The 14,530-nt window shown below is 48.5% G+C and overlaps 3 protein-coding genes across 3 annotated transcripts; 1 reads left to right on the forward strand and 2 right to left on the reverse strand.

The window, feature by feature from the left end:
• Positions 1-3,454: 3,454 nt before the first annotated feature.
• On the forward strand, positions 3,455-3,604 carry PpBr36_09730 (uncharacterized protein; the record flags this gene model as incomplete). The annotated part of the gene is made up of 1 exon (XM_029896849.1): positions 3,455-3,604. One exon carries the CDS (start codon positions 3,455-3,457, stop codon positions 3,602-3,604), a length of 150 nt encoding a protein of 49 aa, XP_029745140.1.
• Positions 3,605-9,112: 5,508 nt separating this feature from the next.
• Positions 9,113-10,183, reverse strand: PpBr36_09731 (uncharacterized protein; the record flags this gene model as incomplete). The annotated part of the gene is made up of 3 exons (XM_029896850.1): positions 9,113-9,323; positions 9,433-10,008; positions 10,086-10,183. 3 exons carry the CDS (start codon positions 10,181-10,183, stop codon positions 9,113-9,115), a joined length of 885 nt encoding a protein of 294 aa, XP_029745139.1.
• Positions 10,184-10,779: 596 nt separating this feature from the next.
• On the reverse strand, positions 10,780-14,247 carry PpBr36_09732 (uncharacterized protein; the record flags this gene model as incomplete). The annotated part of the gene is made up of 4 exons (XM_029896851.1): positions 10,780-11,019; positions 11,097-13,874; positions 13,956-14,126; positions 14,227-14,247. 4 exons carry the CDS (start codon positions 14,245-14,247, stop codon positions 10,780-10,782), a joined length of 3,210 nt encoding a protein of 1,069 aa, XP_029745138.1.
• Positions 14,248-14,530: the final 283 nt, after the last annotated feature.

Genomic DNA, 14,530 nt, shown 5'->3' on the forward strand with positions numbered 1-14,530 from the left:
TTCCTGTACAACAAACACTCATCGAGTTGTCGGGCCGGCGCCGATATGATCAAAGCACCTACCCATCTTACCTTACCTTACCCTAGGTTGGTTGCCCTGGTTGCAAATGTGCTCTCGCAGCTCGCCTCTAAATCTGTAAGCAAGGCGGAAGAAGTCATGACGCAAAAATCATATTTGCCCATACTCGATCTTTCAGCTGGAGGATGGCAGAAAAAAAAAAAAAGAAAAAAAAAAAAAGAAAAAAAAAAAGAAAAAAAAAACCATTGTGTTTACATACCCATTGGAGTTGCCACAGACGAGCACCCTGTAGCTGAAAAGAAAATTTCATGTTGTCATCTATCTCTAGCGCAGAGTGCGTTCCCATCGGTTCAAGTTCGGACGGGTGACAAAAAGGCTCATGGCAGAAAAGAACCACTATACCATCATCCAATGGCAAGTTAATCGATACAAGAAGCAATTGAGATCGAAAGAACCCCATGTTGGACTGTTCGGACCAAAAAGAATAGAGGCTCAAGGCCTCCCATGCTCCGATGGGCGCACCGCTGCTGCATCCTGGAGCCGGTAGATCTAGGTTCATCTACAGTACATCTTGACCCCGTGGTGACAGGCTGTCTTCTGTCGCTGGAACCCCGTCGTCAGCAAGCAACATCCCGCTCACATCGTTAGCAGGCATGCTCGAGGAGCCCTGCCCTGCAGACGTTTTGCAGCTCTTTTAGCCACCCGCGCCCACATCCATCTCATCCCGCCGCGGCGGTTCTGGGTGGGCTGGATTGACAAGGTGGGAAGGAAAGACAAGGACCGAGGTGGAGGGGAGGGGATAACTGCTAGGTTGTATCGTAGTAATGCGGGCTGCCCCTGTGGCTGCTTGTGCATCCATCCGTCCTCCCATCCTATCCCATCCCATCCTGCGCTGCCTACCCTCCTTTTCCAGAGCTGCGGGAAGCTCTTTTCGTCCCGCCCACACTGCACATATTGTACCGTATTGTATGAGCCTTGCTCCGGTTCCCTGTTCTATGCATCCCAACAGCGGCCCTCGGAGACTTTCCCACCCACGACTCCCAGCGAACACCAAGTATAGTAGGTATCCAAAAATTCCCCAAACGAACCACACCAGGTCTCTGGATCTGGCCAAGCAATCCCATGCATCTGATTTTTGTGCAATGGATCCTCGACAAGGGGGCACCTCGCATCTTGCCGAGTATTTAAAAAACAGGTGAAGTATAAAAACTCAAAGGGGCTCAGTCGGTGACTGTACTGAACATGATCGCGATTATTGATCCTATAAATGTCATGAGCCAAGCGACCATCACGGTCAGACCGATAATCCCTCGGGTGAGGCCTCGACGACTCGCTCACAGGATAATAAAAAATTAAAAAATAGAAATTTGCAACTGACGGGCGGCCGGGGAGATCAATTCGCCGAAGGTTGACTCTTTGCATTAATTAAGATCGGGGCTTTACTTCAAACATAAGGTATCAACATGCGTAAAGTATTAGGCGGCAGCAATTTTCGATGACAAACAATTTGTTCGAATCTCTGTGGACCGGGGGTGTATCCTTATGCAGACTAGCGCAGCCTCCAAGGCTACGTCACTTTCTATTAGCAAGCAAATTTCCAATCTGTAAACCCTCGCTATTCGTAGATCACTTTGGCCACGGCGGCCGGCAGGTTGCATCAATCTTTTGCCTCGTTTGGGTTGTCGGTCAGGTCTCAATGCCACATGTAATATGATCAATATTACTAAAATAACCCTAACTTGCCAAACTTGATGCTCTCAATCAGAATATGCCAAAAACTACGCGGCTGCGCCATAAAAATAAGAGGTTGTATAGAAGATCTTCAGGCGTACAAGTTGCTATCCAAACTCAAACCTTTGATTTTGTGTATTTGCAATACTACTCGAGATTGAAGTTCCCTTGTTCCTTGCATTTTTAATGTAACCCAATGTACCCTCTGTCAAGGTTCCAGTTGACTTGGTAGTATTTGTGTACTAGAAAGGCATCCGTACTGCGGCAACCATTACCTTGCACATCCAGACACAACCAAGATGTTTACCACACGAGGTTCCATTTGATAGTGCAACTTGGATGGGTCCGGATACCGTTCCGCACAGTTTTTGATTATGAATATTGACTGTATCGGGGCCCCCTTGAAATTGTTGGCCGACCCACTTAGAGAATAGAATCCAAATCGCTTAGGGTACAGAAGCATCGCCTCACTGAAAGTATACCTACTATACTGTTATTGGTAGCCAATGGTAACCCTGCATGGTGAACAACCACCAACATAACCACCTCTGTGAGTTAACTTGCAAGCTTGATACCGCCTGCCCTCTAGACTTCCAACAAACCAAGTTCTAGGCAAGGGATTCAACGTCACCTCTCTGGACCGATCTAGCGTCGGCTATGGATATTTGCTGCGGGATTTTTCAACCTCGCGGGTCATCAAAGCCACACAGAAATGCTGCACAGTACTGTGCTGTACTGCAGGTTTTCATTTCTCTTCGTCGAATGTGGCAGGAAGCGGGTCATTAAACTTAAAGGAGCGGGTCTGGTGCTAAATACGGTAATCGGAGTGGTTCCGGCAAAAGAGGCCTTTGATACCTTAATTACGCGTGGAAACAAATGATTTCGCAGCCGAGATACTGCTACTGTATGGGGGGGAAATACCAGACACCAGTAGATGCATCTCGAAATGAAAGGCCCAGCAAAGTCACGCCATTTGGGAAACTCGTACACAGATCTTAATTCCCTTTCCAATGCAAAAAAGGAGATGCCGATGCCCCTGAGAGACTTTTCGGTAACCGACGTGGTATCAGTTCCACGATCTAAACTTTGTTGAGAGGAGACACTTCCCCTCCCTTTCTCTCTTACCACACTCTCGAAGAACTTTTCGGGCTTTTCACTCCGTGCAGGAAGATGTAGCAATGTGCAAGGTACGTACCACCTTTTGCCGCGGACCCGTTCACGTAAAATATGCCTTAATAGGAAACAGGCCTTTTGGTCGATGGAAAGTTCGACGCGTCTGGATCCACACCACACACCCCCCACCCCCACCCACACGCACAACACCACCTTGTTGCTGCCCAATCATTCGCGTTTTCTTTTTTTCGTTTTTGTTTTCTTTTTTTTACCTTTGGAACTCTTCTTCGGTACAAAGTTTCCATCCGCACTTTTAGACGGATTTGCACCCACGCGCTGCGTAACACACAGGCGAAGAACATACCAGTACCTGTGGTATTGGTACCGGTGTGTGCCTCGGACTTTGACCGGTGTTGGGTAGTGCGGTGTGACGAGATTTATCTTCCCCTCATACAAAAGCGAAGTCTTCTTTGGTTACATCATATCCTCAAGTATCTTCTTCCTACTTAAAACATCCGAATTAGCGTCAACCCGTCGGCTTCTTTTATGCCTTGTAAGTCGAGTCCCTCCCACGGAGTTGGACACTTCATTCATGTCACCACCGAATCACATCAAACCTATTCTCCAACAAAACACAACCGACGCCCCCAAAAGCAATGGCAAGGCACCCACCCCATCTCTCAGAAACCTGGCCAACCTTGATGGAGCAGTCAGGGGGTTGGCCCCCAATTCTTTTGGGTAGTATCCATGGGCCCCTTGCGTGCAGCATGGTTTCCCCAAGCTGGATCCCAACCACTCTTTTTCTTTTTTTTTCTTTTTTTTTTCGTCTTTCTTCTCTACTACCTGACCATGTTTCCAATAGTACCCATTCTATTATACAGTACCACCATTCTAATATTGCGCCCCTGTTTCAAGCAACAAGCACCACGACTTATGCAAGCATGACCATGAATCGTGGACCGCCACGGCAGATATTACCACCGGGTAACAAACAAAACGGCTTGACGCGTCCTTCTGACAGTCATGACTTGTTTACTTTGCTCAAATGTCAAAGATTGATGAATGGTATGTATGGTTTGCAAATTATACTTTGTCTTGCATTATGGCGATCTTCCTTTCTCATTCCACGTTCAGACAAGACCGGGGCCGCTCCTCGTCACAAAAGTCATAGATAGAACAAGTTGACCGCGTTTCCCCTTCCACGGACTCCCCGGAAGACTTGGTGTGGATGGTTGCCGTTGTTGAGAGGAGGACCACAGGGAAGTCCGCGGGACTTCCCTGTTCGCCCCAGAATAGACCGCGCGCACTACCATGATCAGCCTTACGGAGCTCACAGGCACTCCTTGTCTTTAAAGTCCCTGTTGTTCAATAGGACTTGTTATAGCTCCTCCAGTTCTAGAACAACTTTGGAGAGGAAGCCTGCTACTACGCTCTACATGTTTTGGCGCGCAGAGACGCCTTGACAGATCTGATGCCTGTAAATTCAACTTATTTCTTGTCTCGGCGCCCTATTCTTTTTTGGCGGGTTCTGACAAGGACCACGATCAGTCCAACGTCTAATCGGATTGTTTGAATCATATTGTTATCAGTATAGCAGTTGCGCGGGGGATAGCGTGCATGATCAGCACCCCTATTTCGGTTTCATTCACCATCAACTGCTGTATACCTACACCAGTTGCTCTTCTTGCCTGTCTTTACCCACCAAAGGAAGAGAGACCATGCCAAACCCCCACACTTGACCACACGAGCTATGAGCCAAGGGGCTGGATGGGGGTTGGCGATCTTTGTTTCGATTGGCTATTCAGCCTCGGACGAACTACAGTATGTATGGCTGGCCCCTTCATCACTCAAAAGCTGAAGCTGAGCCTCCCCTTATTCGGGATTTGAACACGGTTGTTGTACTAGCCGGCGAAAAGCTATTTCTCGCAAGGTGATATCTAGTGGGTCAATGATTGTGATGAGAACACTGAACGGGAAAAAAAAGCCCCTTTGCTGCTTTGACCGCCAAACATCAGTGGGCTATGTTGCTATATGGTATGAGCTGGCAAGAAAGCGCTTGGCGAGATATGCGGCGGTGTTTGCCCGTCAAGCGCGGTTGTCCCTCCCCATGTTTGCTTTCCTCCTTGCCTCTGCATGATCACGAAGCCACACGGGGGGTGGGACAATGCAGGGCTTTTGTTTTTTTTTCTTTTTTCTTTCTCATAGGTAGATTATTGCGCGCGTGGCTGTCCAATCGCGACATTTCGATCCTCACCGCCAACAAGGCCATCAATGAAAGCGAAAAATCGATATCTACTGCATCTGTAAAAATTTGTTTGCCTATTATTTTTTCTTGAGTGGTAAGCGTTGGGCGGTTGTCTCCGGGAACACCCCACCCGTTTTTGTTTGTTTTGTTTGCTTCTTGCTTTTGTTCTTTCTTCTCTTACAGGGTCATTTTGTTTCTCCCTATCCGCAATGTCTTTGCCCTGCCTGCTTGCCACTCGTTTCTCTAATCCCTATTGCCGTCATCGTTTTATTTTTCTTTCCAGCCTCCTCATCCTTCACGCGTCAAATAGACTAGCGAAAGGATTGTGCGTGCGAGCAGTCACTTTTTTTTTTCCTTTGTTAGAAAAAAAAAATAGTCCGTGTGATATCTGGCGTAGTGTGCGTTTGCTTGGCTCGCGCAAAACGCCTCGGTCCCGCGTGGATTCAACCTCCTCACTTTCCCGGAATCCACTTTCCGGTTGCCCCCCCTCTCTTTCCTCTACGGAGTTACTCTCTCTGCTCGGTCTGGAACATGTACTGTTGCTGCAGCCTGCCGCCTCTTTTTTTTTTTTTTTTTTTTTTTTTTATATTCAGGTATATTTTATTTTTATTTTCATCTCTCTCGGTTCTCTGTTTTCTTTCACCGCCGGGGACATATACGCATCCGGAACGGTAAACCGTGTAGCGTGTAATGGGTGTATTTTTTTTTTAATCCATTTCAAATATAAATAAAATACAATAAAAATAGGCTTGCTATTTCTTCTGTCCTGTGGCTGGGATTCCTGACGCATGCAGGTTTGAGCACATAGAAACTAGGTAAGTAACTGCAACGGCCAGTGAGGCTGTACCGTACCCGTTGTTGTTCGCCGCGAGGCATGCATCATCGCAGTTCTCATGTCGTTTTGTCGTCGTCCGGCAGTCAAACCTGCATCCGCCGGCGAGCTAAGACTGGGAGTAGATCAGACAAGACAGGCACAAGGTCAAGGAGGACCCCTTGAGGCCCTTTTTCCTCGCTTCCCGCAAGGGGAGGGGTGGGCGCGGGCGTGTAGGCAGTCAGCACCAAAACAGCCAAGTAGGGCCAGACTCGAGCCCAACAAACAGCAAGGCTACCACGAGTTGATATCCCTTCAAGAGCCTGTGGTCCTTGCAATTTTTTTTCTTTTTTTTTTTTGGTGGTCTGCATGTCCTGGTGGGTTTTCTTTCTGTTTCTGGATCAAGGAGTCCCTCCCTTACAGCAAACCCATAATTAAGTGGACAGTATGGAAACCCCATCCACTCCAACTGTAGCATTGCATCGTATTTTGACTTTTTTGTGTTCTAATTGGGATTGAGTTTTTCTTTTATTACAGGACATGTGCTTCGACGCTGAACCTTCTCACCGTCGCGTCGCGAGATCCCATACTTCGCGTAGATCATCGCGTCTGGGTATTATTTTTCTTTGATTTTAGATTTTTTTGAATTTTTTTTTCTATTTTTTTCTCCAACTTTTCTTGAATAATTCACCGTCGCGTATGGCCGTGGAGAAAAATTTTACTACGCGACCGATAGGCGAGCCCTGGTTTGTAGTGATGATGCATGGTGGTTGCAGCCTGTACGGCTCACCGATGTGCCATTCGCTCCTAGATTTGGCAGTCGGAGAATAAATTTCATGTTCTGTTGGATTCTATTTTGGCTGAAACAACTTGTACTGGCGAAAAGAGGGAGTGAGGAGAGAGGATAGGTGATCAATAGCCAAGGCACAGGCACACCAACACAGAAGAAATGTGGCTGGCTGAACACCCACAAACACATTAAAATGAGAGAGAAAATAATAATAATAAAAGTAAAAATAATAATATTAATAATAGAAAATTTGCTCATTTTATTCGATAGATGCAAAAGGATTTGCTACGCTCTCGGGCAAATGGCTCGCCCGCTTGACCGCCTCTGGTCGATGATGATTCGATAATGGGTTACTTTGCCTTGGCTTTTTTTTTTTTTTTTTTCCTCTCCAGAATTGGGATGACGAGCTAGGGAGCTTCCGCGATCATGACATGACATAACATTCAGTAGTCGGCGAACCGTGCAATGTTAATGGGAGTGAGCTGTGTGGTGTTAATCTCGGGGAATCAGACAAGGACCTACCAACAGACACAAGTAATTATATCATTATCAGCATTATTAACAGTCCAATCTCTGTCATCATGTATCATCCCGTAGCCTCCTCACCATTTTGTACTTGTATCTGTTTGTGGAACACAAGAAGAGATGAGCTTTCTGGTATGTGTGTAGTACAACCGAGAAGAATTTGAACACGCCTCGCAACTCTTAGGTGTTGCCACCTTAGAGTCTAGCTTTGCCAGTGACGCAACACAATCTTGTTGTTATTTTTATTCTTGTGCTCGATGTTATCGTGAGCAGGCTCCACAGCACTATGAGGCACCCGCGACGTAACAAGAAAGCAATTGGGGGCGTGCCACACCAAGTAAAGTAGTCTGTGATGTACCTAAGATATGTGCTAGTCCAAGGTACCTATGTATGTGGTTTTCCCCCTGTGAAACCCCCTATGTATACACTAGTACCTCGCACTCGCACACACGAGCTTTACAGCTGCCTGAGTGAGTAGCCGGGGTATGTACCTAGGTCAGGAGCATAGAATCGTTTACCCTCCCATGGCCGCACAGAGATCTGACGTGGTACGAANNAAAAAAAAAAAAAAAAAAAAAAAAAAAAAAAAAAAAAAAAAAAAGTGTGACGGGTGTGATTCCTCCCTGTCGGATCTGAACAAATCATCCCCGAGGGGAAGGGGGGCGCAGTGCGGACCGTAGTTTCCTGGTTGTGCTTCTTGTCCGACGACGAGCCAATCGCGCAACTTCCCCCGTCGCAAGACTCTTTGTTTCTGCATAGTGGTAGGTCAAATACAAGTTTGTCGGGTGCGACGTTGGCGGTGCCTAGGCTGCCATTGGGTAGAGGTTGAAGGGACTATAAGCAGGCTACCGACAGGTGGCGCCTCTCGGATGTGCAAAAGTCATTTCCCATCGGTGGTTGGAAATCTGGCCAGCACAGGTGGCGATGATTACGAAGTAATGATATCCATCTATGTACGTGTGCTTGCGCGGAAGAGATGCCGATGGTTTCGTGGGGAGTATCCGTCTAAGGGGAGGTACGGCGGATGCCAACATGTAACCTAGTGCGACGATAATAGGAGTTTGTGTATTTGCGACTATTTACGAAAAGTCCGCTTGAGCATATGAACCGGCAAATTACGCGGCACTAACGAGTATCCTAACTTTGGCTGCTGCATAGATAGCGAGTGTTGGCATTGCTGCATTGTTTTGTTGTTGTGTTTTGAAAGATATGTCCAGGAAATACCATATTGCTATTACTGGAAATATGACTTCTTCACCACATTCCAAATCCACGAGGCCGATGAAGATATATAACCAAGTGACTGTAGCAACAATATCGTTGCGAGGACTCGTTTATTGTAGGGAAATGATGTATAAAGTAATGACGTGCTTGTGTACTTCGAGGATTAGACTTTGCCCGTGAAGGTATGAAGATAAGTATATAGATTAACAAGAGCCTTCGTATAGCATAAATAACTATGGTATGAAAGGCCGGGTCAATCGTTTGACAGGGAATGAACAGAACGCCTCAATGATGCTCACATGAGTGATGGGAACATACTACGATAAGCATCGTGTAGTCACTACTTCCAAATAAGCTCGCCCCCACTGCAGAGAATAATCGAGGAAGACATAACATAATTCATCATAGCCTCTCCGTTATTCCTTCTTGAAGTCAAACGCGCAATATCGAGCCATGACACCGGTGGTCATTCGCACCCCTTGAGTGATATCATGCCAGCAGCAACACGTACTCCTCAGTATACCGACTTCGAATAACATCCCACCACTCAAGCGAAAGCCCATACGCATGTCGGAAACATACAGCCCCAGGCTTCAGCAAAAGTCTGAAATGTAAACGTCTTTCCTCGCCAAAATCTGAAAGTCATCTGCCTCGCCTAGCCATCAGTGGCATCAGGCCCGAGGACGTAACGGTAACGGTGCCCCTCATACATGTATGCGAGCTGCCGCATCAGCCGGGACCAGGTCAACATCTGTCCGCTACCAGGAGCCTCCATCATGTCCCGGGCAAGTTGTGCATGCAACGTCGGGCACCAGGCTTTGAAGCTGTCGATGGTCCACCACAAGACTTCACGCTCGCGCTCGTCACTGATAAAGAGAGCCGAAAAGAAAAGATTTCATCTTTCTGTCAGCACACTTAATAGGCAGGAGAAAAGAAAACAGTGTTACTGCTAGAGGAAGGGGGCTAATATCATACCGTGGCGTGGGACACTCGGCCCTGAGATAGCGGTTGCGCAGAAACAGAAGCTCCTGCCTGTACTGCTGGACTGTCCTGTAGCCATCTTTCTTGATCTCTCGTAAACGTCTCCTTGTATCATCCAGGGCCCAGGTGGAGAGCCGCGTAAAGACGTCCTGGACAGCCTGAAAGTATTGCGCCGGGTCCTCCTCACACGGGTCGAAGCCGCGGAGGACTAACCACTCGTGCACACCCACCAAGGACTGCGACATAAGCAAGAGGGCCTCGCTGCGCTCCATGCTGCCCTGCCTCTCCTGCTTGGCCTTCATGTCGCTGGCAGCATCGACGCCGCTGTTCGTATGTGACTGATGGGAGTGAACGCTCGCGCAACGACGGCTCTTCGTGTCAGAAGCCGCTTGGAATGATGCAGGTTGGGAAACCTCAGAGTGATTGGTCTCATCGAAAGATCTCATGGAACAAATGTCGACTGAGCTCTCGGGTGTCGGGCAGCTGATACATTTCTCCTTATCTTGACTGATGTCTTGGTCTGCTTGGACACCCTCCAGGACGTGAATCAGTCCCCTGGCAGTGAGTGCCCTGGTTTCCCGCCATCGTCAGTTCCATTTCGTATGCGCATGGCCAGGTCTGTCCAGATCATATGGATTTCACTCTACCGTATGACGTTTCTCTTCCATTCATCAAAGTTCTCCTCGCCTTCCAGGGCTGGCACATAAGACATGTGATGCTTACAATCTCCCTGTATGAGGGACATGTTAGGCAGAGTGGCAGGTTTGGAAAAGTCTGACCATAGCAGACAAAGCTTCACGATATTCGCAGAGCGTAAGAAGTAGCGAAATCGCCTTTCTAGGTATACTAGAGTCAATTGATGATAAAACTTTCAATGGTCATATGGATTTCAGGCCGATAAAAGCTGAAAGAAAAACAACTGGGGATTGGCCAAAGAAACTGTCAAGTGTTAGGGTCCTGGGAAAGGATTCAGCAGCCCAGGCAGTAGGCAAACTGAAGGTTGAAGTGAGAGGAAAGTGAGAAAATGCGACGTAAGAAACTCGGTCTGTCTGGAAGCAAAGTCACAATGCCACACGCAGAGGTTTTTTTTCCCCCTTGTCTTTGTGTTAAAGCTACGCAAGACTACACAACGCACCAATATCATTCCCCCCCGAAAGATGGCAATGGCCAACATGAAAAGGTCTCACTCAAGCATGAAACTCGTCTATTGGAACCGCGGTGTTGACTTCTTGGAGCAAATTGACCGCATGTGTAATGCATTTGTTGAGGACAGTTCCAAAACAGGCCCCAGAAGTAAGGAAGCCATAAAATATACAGCAATAATGGCAAAATGCCTGATTTCTATCGCTTCTTGGATCCCTTTCCTCCCTTACCACCACCGCTACCGCCTCCACTCGCACCGCCAGTCATCATGATTTTGACCTTGCCAGCAAAAACGCAGTTCATGGCTTCCTCAGGCTTCAAGCTTTTGATGAGAGCTACTTCACGTGGCCACATGCGCTCGGTGTCTGATGCTTGCTCGTCCATGACACCCTTCTTGGTTGACACGTTCTTCCAAGCTTCGAGGATCTCCTTGATCGCCTATACAGACGCAGTGTCACGTTAGTGTCGGGGCAGCGAAAGGAAGTTCAATGCGATTCGGACATCATGTTTCGTACCTTTCCTTTCTTTTGTGCGCCGGGCTGAAGCTTGACCTTGTACTTGACCTTGCCCATAGCCGCATACGGCGCACAGATGGGGATAGCCTCAAGGATCTCATCGCCAGGCAACGGGGTACCGACCAAGGTCTCCAAGGCACCAAAATCAAACGAGCCACTCGAGACGTCAGCGTCATCTTCGCCCAGCATCTGCTTTGCGCGTGCCTTTTCGTGCTCGGCAGCTTCCTTCTGCTGCCGCCTATGCTGCTCTCGGCGTCGTTCTCTTGCGGCCTCAAGAGCCGCCGCCTCTTCTGCCTTTGCCTTGGCCTCAGCCTCGCGCTTCAGTCTACCTGCAGTGGCGCCCAAGAGCGTCTCGGCTGCGATGCGATCCTCCTCCGTCTGATCTTTGTATTTCTGTGCTATCTTTTTGGCCTTTCCACGCTGACCTCGTTTCGGCTGGCCTTTCTTTTGTTGAGGAGTTGTAGTTCCAGTCGTGGACAAGGCAGGAGTAGCCGATCCAGGATGGTTACTGTCTTGTTCTTCAGTCTCCTCGTCAGCGGTAGCTGGTTTCCCATTGTCGTTCAGATTCGCCTCGTTATCATCGGTGGAATCAGGTTTCCCTGTATCGCTTTCTGTGACATCCAGCTTCGCCATGGCATGTGTGGGTACTGCGGCATCCTCGCCTTCGTTGTCCGAATCACCGCCATCTCTACCGCCTCCAGATTGCAGAGGATTGGCCCTCGCAAAGTTGGTGTCGTCCTCTGCCTCACCCCCATCGTCATCACTACCTGACTCACGGTCGGCTGCTTGCGCTGGCATGTTGTCTTCGAATGGCTTCGTGCTGGACGCCTCAATTGATCCGGTGCCGATTTCGACTGGATCATACACACGATGCTGTTTGGCATGCTTAGACTTGCTCTCCTCGCTGATCCTGAAGAGAAGGCCAAACCCGATAACAAGAGTTGCAGGAGGTAGCTCATTCTTCTTGCCCTTGATCATGAAACTGCCTGCGGGTAAGAATTCACCGGTTGGGGCAGCTTTCGAGACTTGGTCGGCATTGACCCAATATGCTCCCATCGCCGCCTTTCCATCCCATGCATTCGAGGCGCATACAGTCAGCTGACCGGCCTGCGACAACGTTGATGGTGGTATAGGAGCCTCCGGAGTCCTCGGGTTGTTCTTGATGATTACACTAGGGGCACCGTTCAGGTCTGCATGAACATAAACATCACCGCGACCGAGGTGTCGGCGGTAAATCATTTCGTTTTGTTGAGCATCCCGACCGCCCAAGACCAGATATCCATCCGAAGATATAAACCACAAATACTTTTCGAACCACATCTGGTGGCGAATTGGCTGTATGACTGGTTTTTCTTGTTTCAGCCCTTTCTGTAGTTCTCGCGTGATCTTTTGCGTGGCACTCTTGAGAGCAAGGGAAGATTGCTGAATGGTCTTCTCTCGTTTCTCAGCCGCACTGCGCTTTTGGTCGTAGTACTCTCCCGCGTTGCCCCAGGGCGACAAATTGAGTTTGATATCCACCTCCAACTCTTGCTTTGGAGGCTGTTGCGATTTTGCGTCAACCTCATCATCATCGTCGGACACGGTCGAGTCTGTCTCGTAGCCTTCGTCGACACCATCCTTGGAATCATCCTCCTCTTCTTCGCCGATGCGCAAAGTAATGGTATTGTTGGCAAGGTCCATGGGTAGCTTGATGATGGCAGCAACCGGGTTGTTCCGCTTCTGTTCCCTCTCAACCAGTTTGTTGATGTCAACCCAGTCCATACCATTCTCAAGCAGACCAATGACAGCGTCCATGGCCTCCTGAACCCTCTCTACGTTAGCCTCGATTGCTGCGGCTTTGCGAAAATTGAGCAGTTGGCTTTCTTCCAGCCCCTCTATACGTTTTGCCTGCTCCTCTCGCGCGGCGTCCAATTTCCTTTTGGCAGCCGCTTCCCTTTCTGTCAACTTGGACTCGAGCTTTTGACCTTCCAGGGATGAAAAGAACTCGTCGACAGTCTTGTTGAACCCCTCAAACTCGAGAATAACATTAGTAGGGTCACTGGAGAACTGTTTAGGCAAAAACGGTTGAAAGTCCTCATAGAGCAAGTCCTTGCTTGATCCAGGAGTAAATGGCTTCACAACGGCTGCTTCTGAAACTTGATCTTTGCTTTGGATACTGGCGGCCCCATTTCTGGACTTAGCTATGATGTAACCCGTGATCTGAGCAGAGCTCGTAATGCCAGCCAGAATCTTCCGCGCCTCCTCAAGCGCCTCGAACAGCGCGTCAAAAGTATCATCGTTTTGTAGTATGTCGGCGGCTTGCGCCTGCGCGTCAAAATTTGTGGATCGGAAAGCATGGTCGACAACTATTGGTGGCAGCTCTGTGATTGTAGTAGCAAGGCCCCTCCTCAGGTCAGTGCCAGACTTTCGTCCTTTTCTTGTGGCACCAGATACATTAGCTGCCTTCTCGGCAGTCTTGGTGAGGGCATCGCGGAGACGTTGCTTAGTGAACTCGGGAACGCCGCCATAATTTTGTCTATTGTCGAGGGAGTAGTTGAGCCCGATGCGCTGAGGTTCTTGACCCTCCCCTTCCTTCACGTTGCGCAGGATAGCCAAGATCTTCAGTTCGTTATCCGTGAGTATGACATTGCCGCCGGCAAAGAACTCTAGAAATAAGCGATACTGGCCGTCGCTGAACTGGAACTCAATAATTCTATCGGTACCAATCTGCGAAACGGATGTAAGACGGCGGGTCTTGAGAAACTTTCTTAGCCTGGCGACGAAAGGGGACGGTGCTGGCTATAAAATAAGACGAGACGGTTAGCCGCATGATCATCTTTGGAGTGTCTCCGAGAGTTGGTGTCTTGATGGGAAACATACTGCGGTGGTCCGCGCAAAGTCTGTCAAGTGGCAACGAAAGCCCGAGTCGATAATGAGTTGAGCCTTTTGGTCAGGCTTTGCAAATTTGAGCAGAAGGATTTTGGAAGAGAGATCGTAAATATTGCTCAGTCGCAGGCCAGGAAGTTGAGCATGTAGTTCTTGTGATATTGCCTGCGCCAATCGCGGGGTTAGCTTTTCTTCTCAGCTGAGGCCGGCGCTGTGCGATGAGGAACTGGGGACAACAGAGAAGACAACATGCCTTGCAATCAACGGAAGAAAATCTTTGCTTCATTTTTCTAATCAAGTGCGTCTTTTTTTGACGTATAAAATTTAAAAGTACTGTGATAGTGGAAGAAAAGCATTTAGCAAATATCTTCGTTAAGACGACTCTGAACTACGTTGTAATTAATGGACTGCCTACTTGGTATCTATGCGGGGAGTCATGATGGGTCATAATCGCGCCGCCATCCGGCACTGACGACATCAAACAGCCAGCCGCAACTGCTGGTAAGAGCAAAGCTTGGAGTTAGTGGGGCGCTTTCTTGATTAATCAGCCACTGTGGCTGGCGAGTTGA

The sequence above is a fragment of the Pyricularia pennisetigena genome, assembly GCF_004337985.1.
Source record: "Pyricularia pennisetigena strain Br36 chromosome 7 map unlocalized Pyricularia_pennisetigena_Br36_Scf_7, whole genome shotgun sequence".
In the NCBI taxonomy this organism is placed as follows: domain Eukaryota; kingdom Fungi; phylum Ascomycota; class Sordariomycetes; order Magnaporthales; family Pyriculariaceae; genus Pyricularia; species Pyricularia pennisetigena.